At 48.2% G+C, this 23,947-nt stretch overlaps 1 protein-coding gene across 1 annotated transcript; it reads right to left on the bottom strand.

Moving 5' to 3' along the window:
• Window positions 1-72: 72 nt before the first annotated feature.
• On the bottom strand, window positions 73-17,825 carry PTGR2 (prostaglandin reductase 2). Its single transcript, XM_078870594.1, has 9 exons — window positions 17,491-17,825; window positions 15,145-15,263; window positions 12,760-12,951; window positions 9,834-10,004; window positions 8,659-8,868; window positions 5,357-5,478; window positions 3,506-3,593; window positions 3,259-3,298; window positions 73-1,456 (listed from the first exon to the last, which is right to left on the bottom strand). The coding sequence occupies exons 1-9, from the start codon at window positions 17,525-17,527 to the stop codon at window positions 1,389-1,391; spliced, it is 1,047 nt and encodes a 348-aa protein (XP_078726720.1). The 5' UTR covers window positions 17,528-17,825; the 3' UTR covers window positions 73-1,388.
• Between the last annotated feature and the right edge of the window lie 6,122 nt (window positions 17,826-23,947).

Genomic DNA, 23,947 nt, shown 5'->3' with positions numbered 1-23,947 from the left:
CGGGTGGTGCCAAGTGGTTTTTGTAAGTCATTGTGTTTCGGTCATTTATTTGTTAATTTCGGATTGCTCCTTCAAGAGTGGAAACCGAGTGCGTAAAGAGTGGAAACCGAGTGCGTAAAGAGTGGGGGGGGGGGAGGTCAAATATGGTCAGGGCTTATCTTAGCCCATTAACTCTCTCGCTACCATTTTGTCGGCAGTCAAGTGGTTGTCCAATGGAGACACTGGCCCCAGCCATAATCGAGTTTGAATTTCCAACCACGGTTCAAAGCCACCGATGGATGCACTACACCAGGGAGACACTTTGATTTAAAACGTTGCTGTGCCTTGATGAAAAAAGAGGCACTTTTAAACTTTTGAGGAGCATGAAGACCTTTTTATTATGGTCCTACGAGATATTTGGCCAATTTTTACTATAGATTTACAAGTGGAAGAAGAGCCTGGATAAATTTTGACTTGAAATATATGGAAACGCGATAATGCTCCGTAAAAACCGACTTGGGTGTAGTGCCACCTCGAGGCGGCACCATCTCATTACATAGAAAGTGGCTGTAAACAACATCATCGTCATCCTTGTGTGATCCACCATCCTGACCGTTCAAATTGATGATGACCAGCAGTTGAATACTACCACACCAAGCTGCAGTACCAACAATTAGTTCACACGGCAGTAGCTGCAAGCTACAAGCAAGACCCTGCTTTTTGCCTGCAGTTCCAATTATGGATCAGTGATCCACCATCAATGTTTACATGGAAGATGGAGTGATAGCCAAATTTATTCATTCTCGCAAACTATATGATGGGATTAAATCGTGTACTAATGCATGTAACGATTATCACCATGCAACTTAAATTTGGGGATGCGATTCAATTGAAGAATCGATTTGCCACTGATTTGTCAAATTAGAATGCTTGAATAATCGATTCCCACAAGCGCAATTCTTAGCACATATTGCGAGTGTAATTACCCATTTCTAATTGACTCCATACACTGCCACATGGCCAATGTGTAGGCATTGTGACATTGATGTTCAACAATCCCATTGTGGCTTGCCTGTACACTATGCTAAAGCTTCTCTACAGAGGGGACCTCCCTTTGTTTCTACAAAAAACCGAGCGAAACCGCCTGTTCTGCCAGTGGCAGTGCTCTTTGCCCACACAATGGCCTACCGTTGGCAAAACATTTTTTTGAAACCATTGGGCAGCGTGCCATTGGCGAGCAGTTGCCATTACTAACGCACGATGTGATCCTGCGTGTGCCCCGGGCATGCCAGACGGATATCTTGACTTGGATAGGGGGTTCGGCATGCGCTGGCAGATCACGCGGCCACAGCCGCACCAGCCCACCCGCCGTTCCTGCCACCCTCGTGCTGGCTGTGGCAGGGGCACCGTTACAAGGGGCTCAAGAGCACCAGCTGCTTGCCAATGTTGCCGCCCTGCATCATGGACACGAAGGCAGCTGCGGGCAGGGGGCGAGGACACAACGTGCATTATACGACGACGCAGCCAGTGCCAACCTTGCAATGCATACTGGCTTGATGCATACCATAGCCATGGTCACAGTTGTGGCTCCGACCAAGTTACAAGATGGGCTGCGGTCACACTACTGCGACTATACGGTAGTCAAGACTTCCTGGATTTTCCTGATGCAAACTACACCGTGTTAAATATGGTTGTGAAAATTGCTACAACTCACCGGTGTGAGCTTAAACGATAATTGGTGCGTTGTTAAACGCTCGTATACCATGCGGCAATTTGTTTGGCTTTGTCGAGTGGTGGAGGGTCTTGCGACAAATTTAGCCAAATTGATCTGGCCTGACCCAGAACCAATTATGTACGAGTCATATTGCCTTTGAAAACCTACGTCTTGAGTTATATACAGAACTTGAAGCTAAGTGGGGTATTGAGACAACTGTTCTACATGCTGTAGAGCCACCATTTTCATGTTTTTGTATGTTGAACCTCTTTCACACCATACGTAGCCAACCGTGCCAATTGGAGGTGCAGGGGAAGGACCACAAACTAAACACAAAAAGCAGCTCTAAAAAAACGAGTTTGTCAATCTATATTTAAAAGTGCATAGGAAGAGCAGAAGCACATGAATGCATGCGATGCATTGACCGTCTTTGTTCGAGTTTGCGTGATGGTTTATGCTCCTTCACGAGATCACAAAACTAATGTAAGTAACATCTATTATGGATTAAGAGTAGTCGGGTAATGAGTGCGCCGCTTTTATACAACTCAGTTCCTTTTGTAAACATCTGTAAGGCTCATCCCTCTTCTACCTTTTCAGTTTTAATCGTGCATTTCATACACACAAAATGGTGTCACCGTAAGTTTCACCACCCCGAGCCAGTGATAAAACTTCCACATTCCAATTGCAAGGGTCATTTCCTGAGGACAACCGCTGTAGAGTTGCCACAGATTGGTACTCGTTTAGCCCAACATTTTTTACTTATTGGCCGTGTTGGGTGGCGGAGGGTTGCGACACATTTATAACTAACGCGATCTAACCCAAAAACTTTTATTATGAACCAAGATTTGGTTAAATACTCTTTGGTTTTTTCGGTAAAGTCACGTAGGTTAAAAAAAGAAAACAAATACATTAAATCATGATTTACCTCCAACGTTTTCTATCATGATTTAATTTATTTGTTTCCTTTTTTAACCTACGTGACTTTACCGAAAAATCCTTGCAGTCACGAAAGCTTCAAATCTAGAATTTGGTTAAATGCGCAGTCTTGTATAAGTCACAGGCAGGTTCAATGGGTCATCGGCCACTCCAATTGATGGTACCACACTTTGCCATTGCTTCCTATTGCTCGGTTCATTAGCCACCGCAGGAGTTGACACTCCGTCTCCCAGGACTGCTCCGATCAACACTGCCACTTCGCCGATGGTTGCTGACCTCTGGGTGCCACTCCAGGAGTGTGGAATTAACAACCACTGCTGTTGATGCCCCACACACACACCTCGCCAATATTTCAATCGCCCAGATCCTGCACCGTGACCTCTGGGTTGCTGCTCACTGCACAATTCCCATGCTAGTTATGTGCTCCGTCTGTAACAAAACCCCTTTCCTGCTTACATCGGCATTATTTGTTAAACTTCCAAGTTGCCTGACATACACCTTGCCCTAAAGGGCACAGTGTCTCAAGATTCATGACCGCACCTTTTTAACTTGGCTGTAAGAGGGAACCGTTGCTCCTATCGACACGCCTAATCATGTATTATCACTTGTGTTTTAAACTCAATCCTTACCTCCAACGTTTTCTATCCCGTCCATGATTGTCTCTTTCACCTGTCAATGGAAGGCACCTCCGATTAGCGCCGTTGGCTACGTACGGTGCGAATAAAGTTAAGCGTACACACATACATACCCGTTTCCACACAACACCACGAGGCTCTGCCGTTCCGCGCGGAGATTTTCATCGCCTCCTAGAACGTCCTTCCCGATAGCGCAGCCGGCATGTCAAACTCGTTCTGCTTTAGCGCGAGGAATAGTCACCTTGAGCTGACCACTCTGTACCCAGCTGGCAAGCTGCTGCAGACCCTCGGCGTGCTTGTCCGGGTAGTTGAGCACCAGGAAACGGTCCCTGGATACAAACACGGACGTGCGTTAGACTCGGATCCCAGTGCGCGTGGTGGCGGTGTGGCGCGGGGCTCAGAGCTTGTGAGCCAGCAACCGGCTCAGTACGGGTTCCAGGCCAGACGGCTGCCTGTGATAAAACCATGGCCTTGCGTGTGAGTGGAACGTTGATAGTCTCGGCTCAATGACCAACAGAATATTTATACTGGAAGAATCCGATGAGCTATAAAGCTCTTTTTCACAGATGTCCAGTAGGAGTGGGGAAGAACGTTACAACAGCAAACATACAAACACATGATAGTCGTGCAAAGTACAAGGAAGATAAATCGCCCAAATACAAACTAAAACCATCCCCATTCTACTCAAGCAAATCCAATCATTGCAACGAGAAACTGTCAACTTAATTTTGTGTTTCACTTCCGTGTGGCTCATTTCAGCCGAGACTTAAAATATCCGAGCCATTAAAATGTGACAAAAGACTTCATGCAGGGCATATAAAAGATGTCCCGCGAGCGTGGATAAAGAGACATTGAAATTACTTTAGATAGAGTTCTCCAGTGTATTTCAAGGCTCTTGTTTGACATTTAGTGATGTAGCTGACAGAGTTTGTTCATTGATTGTCACTGGAAGGGCTGCACTGCTATAGCTGCTCGAGTTTTCAATCGTGACAGGAGACGTTATGGCTAGTGGCAGCGTGTCAGGACCCTCCTGAAAAAAAGAGTCCCAAGATGAAGGATATCCTGGTAAACAAAGCGTAATGAATTCAGCACAATTGGGACAGTGTGGGATGAGCGGAAACGACAGTACAATTGCACGTAATCGAGTGTATTCCTGATTCATAAAGTGAGTAATCGGGTCATGAAAACTGCAGCCACTTTGGATTCTGCGTGCACGATGAAGGCCACAGAGGACGAGTTTTGTCACGAAAGAGGGAGTCGCGGGACGTGATTGCACTGCAGAAGAGTGAATCGTGGCGTGCTTATTATGCACTCATCGCATGCACGTATCCCGCACTACGTAAGCGTACGCACCACGTTAGATGCGGCGTAGCAAAAGTCAAAGGGGAGCCTCTCCCTGCTCGGGCAATAGAGTGGTAGTAACCCCCATTGGTGGTGCTCGATCAGTGGTGAAAATTCTACATTCCAATGTCGGGGGCGGGGGCATGTATGTATTAAAGGATTATGTGCATGCATGCATACCTCTACAGATGTGTGTATGTAGGGCACACCTCCTACACAGCCTTGCCACGAGTTTGTGTGCCCATGTGCGCGTGCATACATGCACGTGCCTGTTAGTGTGCGCCCGTGTCTGCCCATGTGCTGCCACAGTGGGGAGCACAGGTGGTGCATATGCCAGTCATCTCAGCCAGTACACTCTTTTTAACACCCGGGCCTGTCCCGTGACCCACTTGCCAGCAGTGAGCCTTGCACACTTCACGGAATGACCTCAAAGTGTACCGAGCCTGGCACAAGCTCTATGGTGACGTCACTCGGTAGAATGGAGGGCAAAGGCGCAACGCTCACAACAACGAGTGGAGTCCTGGGTGGCTAAATCGCAGAGCGTTGGCACAGTGGGGAGCACAGCTGGTGCAACTGCCAGCCATCTCAGTCAACCCGTGGCACCTGGGTCTGTCCCGTGACCTCCTGCCAGCGGGCCTTCGACACTTCACGTAGCCTGGAAGTGCACCTCGCATGGCACAAGTGCCGTGGTGACGTCACTGACACTTAGTGGCGAGCGGCGGCGGTTGTTGTCATCGTTGTGTGCACATGCCTGCTGATGTTGCGTTCCTGCAGCACGGTCTGTGTGTGCAGTGGGAGAGGAGGCGGGTAGGGCACGTCCTTGTTGTACTGGGAGATCTGCCCACACAGCACCACGTGGCCCCCCACATTCATCTGCAAAGAGGCACGCACACCAGTTACCCACAACACCAGCTGTTCTATACTTCCCCCACGCCTCTTATTAGCACGGTTAGCCACATGCGGTGCGAAAAAAGTTCAACATACATACAATACACCACGAGACGAAAATCCCCCGTCTACCTGTTGGGGCAAGTGCTATTGTAGGCCAACACAGCCAGCACACAAGGGGGTGGCGTGGCAACCACCACGCCTGGCTGCCTTTGTCTCCCCACTGCTGATGCTTACACACAGTGCCAGGTACTTTTTTAACGACATAGTCGACCTAGGGAAGGCCCAGGACCAGTTCGGATATTCGTGACCGATGTTGGCCGTGATTGGGAATTGAACTCAAGTCGCCAGCAGTAGCGAAATAATTACACTACTGCTCTCCGCACACCTAAACCTCACGCGCACGTACGCATGTATGTGCACGTGTAGGTATGCATACCTCAACTCATACATACACACTACCAAGAAGGCAACATACAAACGCATCAACTCACAAACTGAAATATAGCAATCTTGACTTGAAGCTTTCATGACTGAAAACCTAGTTCTAAATTGGAATAAAATTGTATTTTATATCTACGTGACTTTACCAAAAGAACCAAAGAGTATAAAACATACCAATTCACACATGTATGAATTCCTGCAGTCACGAAAGCTTTAAGTCAACATGTATATACGTTGAACTTCTTTCACACCGTACGTAGCCAACCGTGCTAATAAGTATTCTGCGGAAAGGACAACAAACTAAACGCAAAAAACAGTTCTAAAGAAATTAGTTATCAATGTAGATTTAAAAGTGCATAACTCCAGTGGCTTCCTAATATCGGAAGGAAGAGCGTTCCAGACGGCCGCAGAAGCGCATCTAAAAACGCGCGATGTGGTGACCGTCTTTGCTCGATGGCTAGTCAAAAGCCGCTGCGAATGATGACCGGAGTTTGCGTAATGGTTTATGCTCCTTGACAAGATGAGCGAGGTATCGTGGTTCATTTGTGGCAAGCACTTTGTGTGTAATGAGTGTGACCTGATAATGTATTCGTTCAGCAAACGGAAGTCAACGAAGCTCGGCGAGCACCAGACACGCATGGTCAGATGTTAGAGTACCCGTCAGGACATGTGCCAAATAAGTTTTGCACGAGCATACACGCAAACCACACGCATGCACACACATATCCACACAACCCAACATACATCCCTATTCAAAAACCTTAAATAATGTTCACAAACCCACGCATGCATCCCTACACACACACTTACCTACACAGACCCACCCCTACGCCGATACACACGGGCATGTGAGTCGCTGCCACATCCTCTGCTGTGCTATGTTTACAAATCGCGAATATGATTTTGAGATCAGTATCAGCATATCCTTAGGTCACGCGGGCACACTGGGTTTGTAATTACGTGTTTTGCTGAACCGATGTTATTTGTAGATATACAACTCTTTTGCAAATTTGCTGCTGACTCGGGGCTTCCACACGCAGCAATGCGGTCGTGGAGGACGTTGGACCATACCACACTGGTTGTTTCATGGCACATAAACTAAACTATTTAAACTAAACAATGTTTTATTTTACAAGGGCAAGGCCCACTCAGCTATGTAGCTGATTTTCAGAAGCGTCCTGGCTATCACAAACGATAGCTCAAGGAAATGGCCGGAAATGTATACCAGTCAAATACTCGAGAAGCACGTTGATTCTAAATGTGGAGGGAACAAAACCGGGAGGACCCGGAGAAAAATCCACGCGACCACGGGGAGAGAGAAGTGCAAACCCCAAATCTACATGTGTCATGAGTGGGGATCGAACCCATGATCTCCTGCATACCAGGCGAGAGAGTTAACATCTCGCGGCGCCACACTGCGTGTGCAACACTCGCGCGTTTGTCTCAGACCATCAACTCAAGGGAGAGTGAAAATTGTGGCCAAATTTCTCCTGCTACACTGCAGATACAGGCCTCCACCTCGGAGCACAGCAGAGAGCCTCGCGCAGTGGTGTGTGCGCGCGGTCCACCGACTCCGCGTCCAAGGCACTGGGGGGTTAGAGGCGTGCGCCCCGTGTCGGTTCCCGAGTTTATTTCGTTGAACCAAAACTGAGAACTCAAAGAGACCGTGGTGACCTGGCTCACCAAAATTATAAAAGCAATTAATAAGCACGGAGCGCCAGAGGAAAAACAACTGCAACGCCTATAAAAAAAAATCGAAAATAGTGGAAAACAAAATACATTTCCCGAAATTAAAGTTAATATGGGAAAATTTCATTTAAAAACAGTGAAATGAACACAAAACATGACCCCGTATCTAACAGAGGGGGTCCTAGCCTATAAACATCTGGCAGTTCACCAGGATTGGTTCGAGCAAGTCTGTCTGCTGATGAGGCACTGAATGTCAAAACCGGTCTAGAGTTTGCTTGTATTAGACCAATGCTGGTGGAAAAAAAAATCACTGAGTAGGCCATGTGTCTGATGAGATGTGTACAGCATTCCCTCGTTATTTGGGATACATTCCGGAGATGCTCGTGAAAAGCAACTTTTGCAGGATAATGGCTCGACGAAAACCTCCATTGAAATACCTTCAATAAATACAGGAGCTATTGAACACATTTAAATTATCATAACACACAAAAAAGTGGTTATAATAAACATAAAGTAAATGCAACGAACTATTAAAATATTAAATAATAGTTTAGAAATGAACTTACCTTAAAGGATGATGCTGTTGCACATCATCAATCTCTCTTGATGCAGCAGTCGTGCATCAAGAGACGACTCTCATTAAATATATTAGTTTTACGTGCAAGGACCCAAAGAGAACGGCATAGCCGTCTGCAAAGTAGCACCAAGTTACAGAAACGGCCACGTGAGCTTAGTTTAATGTGTGTAGACTTTCACGACCAATATTATCCATGTGTGGGTTTACTCTCCAACGCACCAGCGTGCCCAAGTAGTAACTAATCGTCACGTTTCGTTTTCGTGATCAACCTTACCGATTGGCCGTTGTCGGGTGGTTGGTGGGTTTAACGACACATTTTACATTCAAGCCATCTGACCAAACCCCCCCTAAAAAAAAACCCAACCTCTACGGACAACGCGAGTACAGGACGCGACTATCGCGAACCGAAAAACCGACGGGGACGTCGAACTGCCGCGTGGTCGTCGCCGTCTCGCCTGCTCGATGATGGCGTCGCTGAGCGGCCCCCCGACGTTGTCGAAGTAGAGGTCGACCCCCTTGGGGCACGCCGAGCGCAGCTGCCCAGCCAGGTCCTCCGCGCGGTAGTCGACCGCCGCGTCAAATCCCAGCTCGGCGGTGAGCACGCGACACTTGGGGGCCGAGCCGCACACCCCCACCACCTTGCTGCAGCCCTCCAGCCGTGCGATCTGACACCAAAGACAAAGACCCCCCCGTATAGCCTTAACAGACTGTTGGGGCAACTGTTGTGACCGGGCACATGTGAAGGACAATGTAATACACCACCGGGCAGTGCGGGCAGCAACCACGCCCAGCTGCCTTTGTCTCCTCAGTGGAGATGTTTTTAATTCGCACCGTGTACTGTGTAATGACTCTCGGACGACACGAACTGTACTCATATAAATCTGAGTCAACCTAGGGGAGGCCCACAACCTATTTAGATATTCGTCACCGAAGTTTTCCGTGATCGAGAATGAAACGTGGACCACTGGATCTGTAGCGCAGTGTGCTAACAAACAACGACAACCGCCGTTCTCCTCTATGTGGCGGTGACATAACCACAGCACTTTTGCCAGGCTAGGTGCACTTTAAGGCCACGCGGTGTTGTTCAAGGCTCGTTGGCAGGAGTTCATGGAACAGACCCAGAAGGTGCCATGCGTTGACTTGAGGTGACTGGCAGACGCACCACCGACACTACCATACACACATACACAACAGCAGCCACCATTCACCGCTAAGTGGCGTTGTCGTCATTGTAGTTCTGTCCAAAAGAACTCCAACCTGCTCTCGTCCGCCTATTTTCTTCACAATATACACACTGTTTCCCTATTCTTTCCAGCAAATGCAATAAAATATCACCGGAAGGTTGCAGCGATGCTTGAAAACTCCGATTAGCACGGTCGGCTCCGTACGGTGTGAAAGAAGTTTACCATACACGCATATACATACGAAAAAAATACTTATCCAATGACTCCAATAGTACGATAACATACAAATGTAAATAACTTCCGAGGAACAACGCGTGCTGGGAAGGCTTTATAAAATCCACGTGTGATTTTTTCATCCTTTTGTTTTTGTAATCACTGACACCAATCAACGCGTTTTGTTTTTCTATTCGGACGATGTCCCTGCCCACCTTGGGGCCCACCCTCACCTGCCCGACCAGATGCCCACAGGCCCCGGCCGCACCGCTCACCACCAGGGTCTGCCCGCCGCGCGGCGCGACGTGGCCCCCCATGCGCAGCCCCAGCAGCGCCGTGAGTCCCGGCATCCCCACGGCGCCCAGCGCCAGCGAGGGCCGCTCCGCCAGCCACGCTGGAGCCAGCTGCAACACAGGGGAGGCTTGGGGAGGGCTCTGCTTGCACAACGACGAAATCGGTTTCCTTCTCATGGTGAAAGGCGAATCGGTAAAAGGCTGACAGCCCGCGGGGTCCTTTGGATGTGATCGTCTGTCCATCCCTCCCAACAGCCAGCCAACCAGCAATACTTTTGTCTAATATAGTTGTAGAATATGATAGCGTATCTCGTGCATTTGCACGGGTACCGTGGCATGGGTTGAGGGAGGGTGGGTGGGTGCTTGAGTGGGGGGAGGCATAGCATCAGCTCGAAGTTAGTTCAGGGATATGAGATGCGGGTGGCATCACACAGATGTGCGCTGTGATGTCACCATCCACGCATACGCAATTGTGCATCATGCCAGCCAGACAGGCAGGAATCCAAGCAGGAAGCCAGCCAGCAAAATGTATTTCTAATATTGTATAAAACAGTAAAAGTTTCAAGCAGGAGTCTCTTGAAGAAGGGTGTTGAGACTCTGCTGAGAGGACTATCATGCAAAACAGCCAGTGACAGAGATAATTAATGATAGTACAGCAGATGAGAATCAAAGCATTGCTTACATTGAGCAAGCTTATAGGAACAAGGAGGGAGTTCCAAATCGGTGCAATGCGAGTAATGAAGGAAGACAAATGTTTTGTCCAGGATGAGATAAAAACCCAATCTAATGTCATGAATCCTTGACATGGGTGTAGGTATCAAGGCGTGAAGTTGTTTAGAATGACCGTGGTATTAGTGAAAAGGGAGCGATAAGTGACTAAATTACAGATTACATCTGAGTAGCTATTTTTAACAAGTACATTGGTGTCACACAAGTCCAGGCATTGTGTCTACGTCACTGGGAGCATAGTGCAGTGAGTTAGTCACGAAGCTACTGCTTCTCCCTGCCTGGCTGCCTATGTCTCTCCAGTGCTGATGTTCACGCACTCCATCAGGTATGCATGTTAAGGCTGAGCCAACCTTAGTGAGATCCAGGTGAGGTGTTGATACAGTACAGCTTTCAATTAGTGCTGTTAACCCTTTCCCGTTCCAAGACGTATGCAACTTTCAGCGTGGGCGTCACCCTTCATCACTGAATCTCGGAAGCGGCTCAGCATCAATTTAGAGAGGCATAGCGCCGTTGTTTTTAAAGACACTGTACTCACCACAGAGAACTGTAGTGACACGACCGCACTCTACGATAGCTGGCGCCAAACTGTGCCACACACCCTCCTGCATGGCCTTGTGGGAGCCTGGGTACCGATGACGTACGTCGTCATAACGGAATCGAAAGAAAAACTGATGACGCCCCCTCTCAGTGATGCAGATACAATGGCCAACATCTGAACCTGGGGTTAGTGACTGCAACACCACTCCATCGTCTACATAAGACGTGCACGTGCACACAAAGATCCAAACACACAACAACAACATAATATATCTCCATTTTGACTCTTCACGCACACAGATAGGCACATGAACACAATAAAAACAATAGACACATACACAAGATCCCATACAGGTGCAACAAAGACAAAGATCCCTCGTATAGCCTTTTAACAGACTGTGGGGGCAAGTGCTGTTAGCAAGCACCTATTAGGACCATACAGATAGGCACACACACGCAGATCTAGGCATGTAAAAAAGTACATTGTATTCACCTACACACGTATGTGAAAACAATTACATACACACGTACGAATAACAACAGCTGCCAGTTACCACTAAGTGGCGCTGACATAATCACAGCACTTGTGCCATACAAGTTCACATTGAGGCTACAGGGTCAAAGATCATGAAGAGTCCCAGAGAGGAAATGCAACAATCCACTCTCCAGAGATCTGATAAACGAGCAAGATATTTGGTCAATTCTATACACACATGTGCAGAAACAGTGACACACACACAGACATGTACAATGACAAAGATTCATCTTATAGCCTTAAGTGGATTTGAGTTAAGTGCTGTTAGCGAGCACCTATAAAGATTGGCATGGCAATCTTTATAGGTGCTCGCCGCCTTTGTCTCCCCAGTGGCGATATTTACACCACATCAGGTACTCATTTGAGGTTGAGTCGACCTAGGGTAGGCCCAGGACTGTTTCAGATAATTGTCACCCGCCAGTGTTGGCCATGAACAGGAATCGAACTCGGGTAGCTGGTTTCATAGTGCAGCATGCTAACCGCTACACTACCACTCCCCAAAACAAAGACAAATATCCCCCGTATATCTTCAACAGACTGTTGGGGCAAGTACTGTTAGCGAGCACCTATGAAGCCCGGCAAGGCATACTTAAGTACAACTGACAGATGCACCACACATAAGTGCATAGCAACAACAGCCACCATTCGCCACTAAGTGTCGGTGACGTCACTTCAGTGCCTGTGCCAGGCTTGGTGCACTTCAGGGCATAGATAAATAAACAACAACGATCCCCGTTAAGAGCCTTAACAGACTGTTGGGGCAATTACTATTCTCGAGCACTTACGAAGGCCAGCAAGGCACACGAGGGGGTGGGGTGGACAGAACCACAACAATAGATGGCAATGATATCACCACAGAGCTTGTGCCAGGCTAGGTGCACCCTAAGGCGTTAAGTGTGAAAGTCTCGCTGGTGGCAGGTCACGGAACAGACCCAGGTGCCATGGGTTGATTGACTGAGATTACTGGCACCACACTCACACCTACTTACACACACGCAGTCCCACACATTTGATTGAACACACGCGGGAGCCTGGTAGAGAGACAGCGGACGGGCGGGTGGGCACCTTCTGCAGGCCACTCGCGGGCAGCACGGCGTGCGTCTGCCAGGGCCAGGAGAAGCTGGTGACCACGTCCCCGGGGCTGAGGCCCTCGCCGCGGGAGGAGAGCACCACGCCCACGCCGCCGCCCTCCGCCACGCCGCCCACCGTCCACGCCGACAAGTAGTCGGTACCTGGGTCCTCGTTCATGCGGCAGCGCTGGGCACACGCAGACCCGGTACAGCGCGGGTGGCAAAACATCCAAACAAACTGGTGTAGGCAAATCAATTTCAAAGGCAATGTATATATTATCAGAGCATGTTTGTTTGCATGTTCACCACAAAGTACGTGTGGTCAATGCAGACTTGATTCCTTGCAAAAGGCATCTATTTGGTGTTTGAACATCTTAACACCTGTTTTATTGCCAGAAAGGGCAAAACCTTTTCTCATTTTTGATACTGGAAAAAAAAGGTCCCAAAGATATAATGTGATGCCACGCTGCCAACTGCAAGAACTCCTGCTGGAGAACGTCTTTTACTCATGGCACGATGCTAATGAAATAAATGAAACAAAAGGAATATATCTAGGGGGAAGCACGCAGCCTCTGTGGATTATGCAACAACCATCATCAGTTCCTGCAGAAGGGCATTGTGGTCCTCTTGTCTTAAGCCACCGTCAAAATAAATTTGAGAAAATATGACGTGACTGATAGGCAGCAGTAATATGAGAGATGACTTTGGGCTGGTTTCACACTTACTAGGGCTCATCAACATAGTCTAGTCACCAAAGTCCACTGCTACAAAGTCTGCTTCTGCAAACCATATAGGTGGAGTTCCCACTTCCACACTCCCAGAGGCAAGCATTTGCAGCACTGAGTATTGATAAGTATAGTCGGTCGCATTTGCTCACGTTTTATTTTGATGGTGACATACGACAAGAGGATCACAATGCCATTCTTCGGGAACTGATGGTTTTTGCATAATGCACAGAGGCTGTGTACTTTTTCTGTGGGTTGTTGTTGTTGCTTGAAATGCGTTGTTCGAAACGTACGGTTGTCCTGCCTGCACTATTAATGTATTTTTTTTAATCATGAACACATTTAATCCAAGTGGGTGAAATAGATAAATAAATAAACATCCATTTCGGTGATGTCTGCTACATTACGGCGACTTACGAAAACGTCCGTAGACGACTGTGCACTCGTTACCATGCAGTGTCTAACCGCGATATCTCGGTGGCAACTCTCCCCTGGGCTCACTCATCTGTAATGGTTACCTTCAGCTCACCTCACATAAGCTAGGCACGGACACGCACACCCCAGCAACGTGTGTGCATGCACGTGTGTAGTGGTGAGTAATGCACTTGTATGGACAAAGACAAATACAAAGATCCCCCGTATAGCCTAAACATAATTTTGGGGCCAGTGTTGCGAGCGAGCTTGTATACGCACGCACACGCGTGGGTCTGCGTATGACAAGTGCTGTTAGCAAGCTCCAGTTGTAGCCACCATGGCACAAAAGAGGCCTAAATTGGAGGTAACAGTAATAATGCGCGCAATCGGGGATTTGACAGCCAATGTGACCACAAGTTCAGCCTTTCCATGTCACATGGCATCGCTACACAGCCTTGTTTTTAGACCGCAGACTCAAAGATTTTAAATTGTGGCCATGTAATTATTCGTGGTATATATCATGCTTGTGTGATGACACCAGATAATTTGAAGAGAGAAGAACCCCACACATATGAGAGAGGGGATACCAGTCAAAAATATATATCAGAATCTAAATCTTTATAAAGACTGGAGGAATCCGATGAGCGATGAAGCTCTTTTTCACAAATGTCCAGTATCGGCGGATCAGCAAGTGACAACAACATACAATGCAACATGGTTAGCAGATCACTCAATATAAATAAATAACAGATACATTTATTACATAAGTCCGATTTATCAAGATTGGGCAAGGCAGCAAAAATAACAACAAAGGCAGTCCCAGACCACAGCAAGCGACCCGTTTACCACCCTGTTATTCACTGGCGACTTCGTAGCCTGGGAGTATCACACACGCATTAGACCGATTCCCCTGGGGTAGTCCCATGCGTGTGTTGCATGTGTGTGTGTGCGTTACCATGTAACGCGCACAGGTAGCGGTTAGCATGCTGTGCTATGAGTTTGGTTCCCGCTCACGACCAACACCAGTGACGATTATCCTGGGCCTCCCCTAGGTCGACTCAGCCTCAAATGAATACCTGGTGCGATGTGTAAACATCGCCACTTGGGAGACAAAGGCGACCGGGCGTGGTGTTGGCCACCCACCCCCACGTGTGCCATGCCGGCCTTCATAGGTGCTCACTAGCAGCACTTGCCCCAACAGTCTGTTAAAGGCTATACGAGGGAACCTTTGTCTTTGTTACCATGTAAGGGTCCACAGAGAGGTAGATCGTCTTCAGCACAACGTGCCCTTCGGGGGGCTCCTCCACCACCTCTTGCTCCTGCACCTTGAAATTCTCCATCCTAGGTTCCCCGTCGGCACCTATCGCAGCACCATGGAGAAGTGGAATCTCAGCAGTATCCGTACACCTCTGATTCCTTCCCCCGCACCTCCAATTAGCATGGTTGGCTACGTACGGTGCGAAAGAAGTTCAACATACATGCAAGGCAGGGTAACAAAGTGGGAATCTATCAATTCACTCCCACAGTGATTGTGTGAATCTTCTATTATAAAAGCCCGGCGCTCCGTTTGTCTTTCAACTAACTTATGCGAGCTTTTCCGAAGGCCTGGATCAAAAAGTTGTAGAAAATGGACCCCCCTCCCAGATTTGGGGGTAAAAAGTTGATCCAACAGTTTTCCAAAAATTGTTGACCCCACCCCAAAGTATGTCACCGCCCCCCCCCTAACCAAAAAAGAAATATCTTTTTGTAGACAAATATGCCTCCAGCCTACACACCCTACATACAATAGTCAGTAGTATATGTAGACATGGGGGGGGTAAGAAGAGGACATCAGTGGGGGCGACAAGCGAGGGGCGAAGCGCCGAGACGCCCTCCGGAATTTGAGTGTAATCAAGTGTCACGACCTGGGGTCACTATTCGAGTAAAAAATCAATTCCCATTGTTTGGCTTCAACCATCTCCATCCTGTGTCTCATTATTACACGCTTTTTATGAACTGTTGTTGTTGTCGTTGTTGTATCCTCAAATCTTTTAACTCAATTTTAACCCACTTCCCAATGTGGTATCGACTGCAAACTTGGTATACTTATGTCATACTGATGACAATTACTATTTTCTATCATAAAAATATATATCTTTAAACAATCTTTTTTATATGTTATGTTTCGGCTTGGGTCTAATTGTCCACGCTCAACTGACGTTGGCTGTAATTGCCCACGGTGCCTTACGTTATGGCAAGCTTCGGGGCCACTTCCTGGAGTCGTGGAGCTCTGCCCTTACTCGTACAGTACATTTCATTAAAGCGTGTTTTTAAATAAGTTTTTTAAATATAACTTTTATTGTTTCATCACGGTTCTGTTTGCTCCGTACGCCTAAATTATACTTTCACGTTTCACGTGCATTACATTTCCATAATTGTTATAAAAAAATAATGTGCTAATTGTCAACATAAAAACGGATTAATGGAAGCATTCGTACAAGGTTAGTTACCTGAAAGTGTATCAGAGGTGGCTGGAAAGTGCATCATATGGTATAAATGAATAAAACAACATGAACAAATTAAATCCATAGCTTAGTCAATCAGCTGAAAGGCCATCCATCCACGGTGGGATGTCCTCTTACCTTCAGCTCTGTTGCTTTATGACTAATATTTGTGGCCACATTCGACCTGCGAGAGCTAGCATTGCCCGTGGATGGATGTTTCCTGCTCGCGAAATGTTAATATTCATAGAGGAGTGACGTGAAAGTGGCAGGAATTCATCCCATTATCCATTGTTTGTTCTTGGATAAGTCATCCACAAAGGATTTCGCGAGAGAAGCAACTTCATATTTTCATCTGACTTTTCACAAATAAAAATATACATTCGAAAGTTAGTGTTTACAATTACCTGTCGGTTAAATGTGGTCGAGAATAAAAAAAATTGTATGACTAGGCACGAACACTGCAGTTGATTCTGCCAATACCGCGACCTAAATCAACGTGGACAAAAGGCGTTTGCTTCGCTTTATTTTTCTGAACGTGCCTTGGCACCCTATAGCAGCACACTGACGAGCCCTAGTAAACGTGAAATGCTTGAGTACACATCGTTCACGCAGTGCACTGCCTAAATACTATCGTAGAGGTCTTTCAGCCGATAGACTAAGCCGTATTTGTTTAGCCAATGCTTTGTAGCGGATGCAGGTGAAGGAGGAAAGGTAAAAATAAAGGTGGTCTAGCCATGGGCCAACTGTGTGATGCGTGCTGCTACAATGTATTCGTGTGCGAGGTCTGTGTCAGTGTGTGCAGTCCAACCCGCGCGCGTCTCCCCATGGTGTGGAAAATGAACATCACCACTGGGAAATACAAAGGCGGCCGGGGATGGTTCTGGCCTGCCACTCGCACCCCTGGTGTGCCGTGCCGGCCTTCACATGTGTTCGCCTTACAGCACTTGCTCCAACAGTCTGTTAGGGCTACACGGGGTATCTTTGTCTTGGGTGTTGCGCTGCACGTGTGAGCATGCAGGCAGTGTGAGTGAGCACATGGCCCCGGGTTCGCTCGCGGTGGTGAGAGTGGGGGGGGCACTGAAAGTGAACGCATGGTTCACTCACCGGGACGGGACGCCAGGATGACCGCCTTGGCCTTCATTGCCGGTGACACGCTCCCTTCCCTTCTCCGTCCTTCCTGCTCTGGCGTGCCTTGCCCGCCCCCCGCGTGTGCGGAGAGAAGCGACGACAACGACGGCGTTGTCGTAGTTAGCTGCTGGCCTGCTGCTTGCTCTGCCTGTTGTTCTCTCTGGCTCAGCGCCTAGCCGGTGTGCGCGTGTGTGTGTGGCACAAGGTCCTCGCCAGATAGGTCTGCACACAAATACTCCTCCTGCCTTTGCCTTGGCCACCCCGCCCCTGTGTCAACAGTTGTGATCATCATCCACCGAGGGGGATAAATAACCAAGGCGATGGAGGCTTCGGCCACGGCAGCAGAGAGCGGTGTTGGGTGCCACCTGGGATTTTCGAGGTGTGAACCCAGCGGCCAGGAACCCACCCGTGGCTCAACCTGGGCCCCTGTTTGAGGTGCTGTGAGCTCATAATGGGGCTCGCGTTATCCAACAAGCCATGCGCCTACCTTAAACCGTGCTGGGCATCTGTGTGTGTGGATTGAAAGAGCTTCATAGCTCATCGGATTCCTCCAGTGTCACTAAAGATTCTGATTCCGGGCCAAAGAGAAGGTCAATGTCTATAATAAACAACTGGCAGTTCACCAATTGGGGCACGCAAAGCCTGGATTGCTGATGAGACGTTGCATGTTGAAACTGGTCCACAGTTGTGTTGAACCTACGCTGCTGAAAGTATGCATTCCCAGACGGCCCACGTGGCTGATGGGATGTGTTATAAATTACTTTTATTTTTTTTTGTGAAGGGAAAGATACGTTAAGGAGGCCAATTGTCCTTACAGTATTTATTTTTCCAGTGATAGCCGTGTCAGGACAAATTGAGATTCTACATGGTGGCCCAGATATCTTGTGATCCCCCAATTAATTGACCCCTATCTTTTTTGCCTTTTGCATATTAATTTATGTTTTAAATAAACCTTGCTTTAAAATAATATATTACGTTTTAGAGAATTAAATGGGGAATCACAAGACATCTGGACCACCCTGGAGGTTTAAAGCCACCTGCAATGGCACCAGGGCCTCAGGTGTAGTGAGCCTGTGGGATCAGTTTACCTGTGAATAATGAAAATCATCAGCCATGATCACTCCACTGCTGCCTCTCCACAAGCCGTCGTGATCTCCCACAGCCCTGCGATGCATTAGCGTAGGGGGGGGGGGTGGAAATCGCGGAATTGAAAGCTCCGTTTAATTTCCCTTAATTTGGCCTTGTTCAAACAATGTTACGTTTTAGTTTTCCTCGAAGACGTTAAGCCAGATGAGATGGCTCTGAGACAGAACGAGCAGTCCTCGAAGGACGTTTCGACCGTATAATAACAAAGGAAAGCCAAACCTCAAGCCAGCTGGTGGTCGTTATGATACAAAAAAAACCTTGGACGTGTGTTCCCACTATACAACAGCTGTGAAAGGTGGCAGAAGGAAGGAAGCGATGGCCACGTGGCTTTGATGACCTTTTGCCATTGTCAAGTGCTGTTAGCGAATAGCACTTATGAAGGCTGGCACGGCACACGAGTGGGATGGGGTGGCCAGCACCACACCCGGCCACCTTTGTCTCCCCAGTGGCGATGCTGACACACCGAACCAGGTACTGATTTGAGGCTGAGCCGACCTAGGGGAGGCCCAGGACCTGTTCAGTATAATCGTCACTAGTTATTGGTCGTGAGCGGGAATCGAACTCGGCTCCCCATTTGGCATCGTCCACTCCCACCACCGTCAACCACCCGGAGAAAGTCTTAAAAATCAATACGCGTGGATGGGTTTCATCAGCAGTACGACCTACAAGAGAGACTAAGACGGGTTGCGTAACATTGGCGCTCATCAGGAAAAGCCACAGCAAATCATCAAAGTGTGTCACGAGGAAATGATGCAGGGGGGTTAATGTTGCAGAGCTCGTAAACAGTGCAGCAAACTGCATTGTAATGCACTTTTATTCTCCCCGCCTTCAACAACGCACATTGTTGACCGGCGTTGTGAACTGTGGTTACACAACAACCCCAACCCCACCACCACCCTCCCCAACTCGTGACCCAAAATAGGTGTGTTGGAAGGCCGTCGTCCAGCAGAGGACCGACAAAAAGGTGCACGAGTATTCTATGCTGTAATAGACGCCGTGGATAAATGCACGTTTAATTTAAGCAAGTAGTTTAATTGCATTTTAAATTCAATCTTTGGACCAGCTTTGCAAAGGCGAACGTCACCCGCATTGAGTTTGCACGCGGGGATGGGAGAGAGTGACATCACCGCGATCAGAGAAAGATGACGTCACAGCGAGCAAGGAGAGATGACGTCACTACGAGCGAGGAGACATGACGTCACTGAGGCCCGCGTTCCGATACAGAAGTCTGACTCGCGAGCTACGGAAGCCGATGGCTGCCAAAAAACCCAAACCGCGATTCGATATTTACACGCGAGCAATCCGCCTGAAAAGCGTTCATTCCCCCATTTTATTACGCAACGCATTATAATAGTTTTTTTGCTATTTTGCGAATGCTTGAATTGAACCTCATGACGGGACACCGGGGCCCCGAAGAAACGCAAGTCAAAATCGTAATTAATTTATTTTTGGAGACTCCGTCCCACGGCGCACATCAACGCCGCGACCCACGTGGCGCGGATCGTTCTGTAATGTCACGTGTCCAGCGAGAAGAGCTGAACAAGCGAAATCAATCTATGCTCGGGTATTGGCAGGATCATGAGTTCTAGATTTGAAGCTTTCGTGACTGCAAGGATTCATATTCTTAGGTTTTTTCGGTAAAGTCACGTAGGTAAAAAATTTAAATTACTAAAAGTAAGATAAAATAATTTTTTACCTACGTGACTTTACCGAAAAAACCTAAGAATAAGGATAATGAGTCTTATCCAAAGCTGCTAAAACTGCCTTAAGTCCTTTATTTGTCATCACGGTATGCAAAATACAGTGAAACTACTCTCTTATCTACCAATGTCTGCAGGCAGGATCAATCGATGCCAAATCCTATTACCTGCAGATATTGAACAGATGAGATGCGTTGCACCGTTAATTCATCCTGTTTGATAAGACTTCTCTTGTCCGTATGCATCTGTGCAGATAGTTTTTTTTGCAATTAAGCCATAGTCCCCACCCACTACTCTGTAGAGTAACATTGGTATAAAGGCTTGTTACAATATGAACAACGCATTGAAAATGCGTACTATTTTATGTACTGTTTACAAATCCACACTAAGAAACAGGATGATTGACAGAGGGGTGTAAATTCTTTTTTCTCCAGCGTATTTAAATAGAGGTACTGCAGGTAAGTAGTTTTCATTTTTAAAGGCATAGTTTACCAAGACAACACTTGCCACCATCCTTCAAACCCATTCGTGAAAAAGAGCAAAGTATTTTTTGACATTCTAATATAATGTTTATGCGAGAGCCAGGGGCTTATGGGACCCCATGGGTCCCGCCATAAGGTTCAAATTCCAAACGATTAATATATTTCATGGTCAATATGAGTGCAAAATAACGGGACTGTGGCCGATACGTTGCTCGAAAGAGTTCAGGGTAAAGTATGATTTAAGATCATGCCGGTCGACAAAATGTGTCCCTAATGATACGCCGGAAGGTGGCGGGTTTTGTACGAGTGTGGCGGATGAGTGGTTGCGAGTTGCGACCACATCGGGTGCAGTGTCGTGCGTAAGTCACAATGCACCGGGTGGGGTGCAGTGCGTAGGTCGCAATGCACCAGGTGGGGTGCAGTGCGTAAGTCACAATGCACCGGGTGGGGTGCAGTGCGTAGGTCGCAATGCACCAGGTGGGGTGCAGTGCGTAGGTCGCAATGCACCGGGTGCAGTGTCGTGCGTAAGTCACAATGCACCGGGTGGGGTGCAGTGCGTAGGTCGCAATGCACCAGGTGGGGTGCAGTGCGTAGGTCGCAATGCACCGGGTGCAGTGTCGTGCGTAAGTCACAATGCACCGGGTGGGGTGCAGTGCGTAGGTCGCAATGCACCAGGTGGGGTGCAGTGCGTAGGTCGCAATGCACCGGGTGCAGTGTCGTGCGTAAGTCGCAATGCACCGGGTGCAGTGTCGTGCGTAGGTCGCAATGCACCGGGTGCAGTGTCGTGCGTAAGTCGCAATGCACCGGGTGCAGTGTCGTGCGTAAGTTGCAATGCACTGGGTGCAGTGTCGTGCGTTGCAATGCACTGGGTGCAGTGTCGTGCGTAAGTCGCAATGCACCGGGTGCAGTGTCGTGCGTAAGTTGCAATGCACTGGGTGGGGTGCAGTGCGTAAGTTGCAATGCACTGGGTGCAGTGTCGTGCGTAAGTTGCAATGCACTGGGTGGTGGTGCAGTGCGTAAGTTGCAATGCACTGGGTGCAGTGTCGTGCGTAAGTTGCAATGCACTGGGTGCAGTGCCGTGCGTAAGTTGCAATGCACTGGGTGCAGTGTCGTGCGTAAGTTGCAATGCACCGGGTGGGGTGCACCGAGGGAGTGGACCGGGTACATTTCAGGATATTTGGTGCAGTGTACCGAGTGCGGTGCACCGTGGACAGGACAGTTACAGCCCCAGTGCAGTGCCATGGCACGGCCAAAACCTGCATTGCAATGCACGTGCAATGTATTTATCTGCCTGTGCAATGCACTGCCATTGCAGTGACACAAAGCAAAGTGGAGCAGAGCGGTGCAGCAGTTACAAGCACGCGTGCGAGTTACAGTCTAAGCATCATCTCATTAGTTTGCATGCAGGCTCAACGTATGTTGTAAAACAGGAGACCCTTGAATATCGCGGGTTTATCTTTCGCGGTTTCGACCTATCGGTGGGCAAACTCTTTCTGTGCGAATTTAGCGATCGCGGGCGTTGGTTTTGGCCATTCGCGGGTATAGCGCCCCCGAAAGTGTTGGTATCATGGGGCTGATGCGGTGGTGTGGAGCGGGACAGGCATTGGCACCTTTGCCGTGCTAAGGGGCCGTCCATAAATGACGTCACGCACTTAGGGGGGTGGGGTTGAGAAATGTGACGTCACATCAAAATGCGCAACTTTAAATAAATATAGACAACACGTTCTACTTAATTAAATATACTTTTTAATAAATGTTTTCCCCTACAACATCAGAGTGCAGCGCCACAATAAATAAGCGATTTGGAGCATGTTTTATATTTTGGGGGGGGGGGGGGGGGCAGAGCTTTGTGACGTCATATTTGAGGGGGTCTGACTTTTTGTGACGCCGTGTGGCGAAAGGGGGGGGGTCCAAAATCGTCCAAAATCGCGTGACGTCATTTATGGACGGCCCCCTAGCATCTCGCGGACAAAGATCCCCCCCCAGATTGTTGGGACAAGTGCTGTTAGCGAGCACCTATGAAGGCCGGGACGACACACGAGAGGGTGGGTGGCGAGCACCACGCCCGGCCGCCTTTGTCTCCCCAGTGGCGATGTTTACCCACCGCACCTCGGGTGACCGGGTATGGTAACCACTACACTACGGCTTTCCATTAGCGGACAAACACACACACACATTGGATCATCATCGATTAAGTATTGGTTCCGTATTACATTTCTATGTCTTGGAATGTTTTTGTTTGTACAGGGGCTTTACGTGTTTATGTACATTTCTTAGTTTATTTGGCACGCAGTTCATTGCTTGTTTCAATTGTGATGTGTCTATTTTTGGTGACCATGTACCCGAACACCATTGTTTAGGTTTTGAATATCGCGGTTTTGGCTTTCGCGGCACTTTCCAGGAACGATGACCCACGCGATATCCAAGGGTCTCCCGTAGAGACATGCGATGCAGCAGCAGCAGCAGCGATGCCGTTCCATTTCAAGTGCAGTGAGATCCAAAATCCCAGTGGACTTGCGGTGCAGTATCAGGCGCACGCACAATGAAGCCAATAAACGTGGGTTTATTCGAGTATTTCGCTGCCATAAATTTCCACGTGATGAGGGGCCGTCCATAAATGACGTCACGCACCTAGGGGGGGGGGGTGTCAGACATTTGTGACGATGTGTGACGAGGGGGGGGTTTGAGAAATGTGACGTCACATCAAAATGCGCAACTTTAAATACATATAGACAAGACGTTCTAATGAATTAAATAGACCTTTTAATAAATGTTTTCTCCTACAACATCAGAGTGCAGCAGCGCATTAAATATGCACTACAATGACAATAGTTTAAAGCGATTTGAAGCATTTTTTTTGGGGGGGGGGGGAGCAGAGCTTTGTGACGTCATATTGGGGGGGGGTCTGACTTTTGTGACGCCGTGTGACGATGAGGGGGGGGGGTCAAAAATCGTCAAAAATCGCGTGAAGTCATTCATGGACGGCCCCTAAGTCATTTCGTTGAGCTATCATATGTAGCCAGGTCACTTCTGAAAAAAAACCTCTATAGCTCAGTGGATTGCTCGGTCAATTGCCAGGGTCAACGGCGGCGTGGTGTATTCCGC

Source organism: Lampetra fluviatilis, chromosome 30 (genome assembly GCF_964198595.1).
Source record: "Lampetra fluviatilis chromosome 30, kcLamFluv1.1, whole genome shotgun sequence".
Classification (NCBI taxonomy): domain Eukaryota; kingdom Metazoa; phylum Chordata; class Hyperoartia; order Petromyzontiformes; family Petromyzontidae; genus Lampetra; species Lampetra fluviatilis.
The sequence above is the reverse complement of the archived record's forward strand: the minus strand, read 5'-3'. Positions and strand labels throughout refer to the sequence as shown.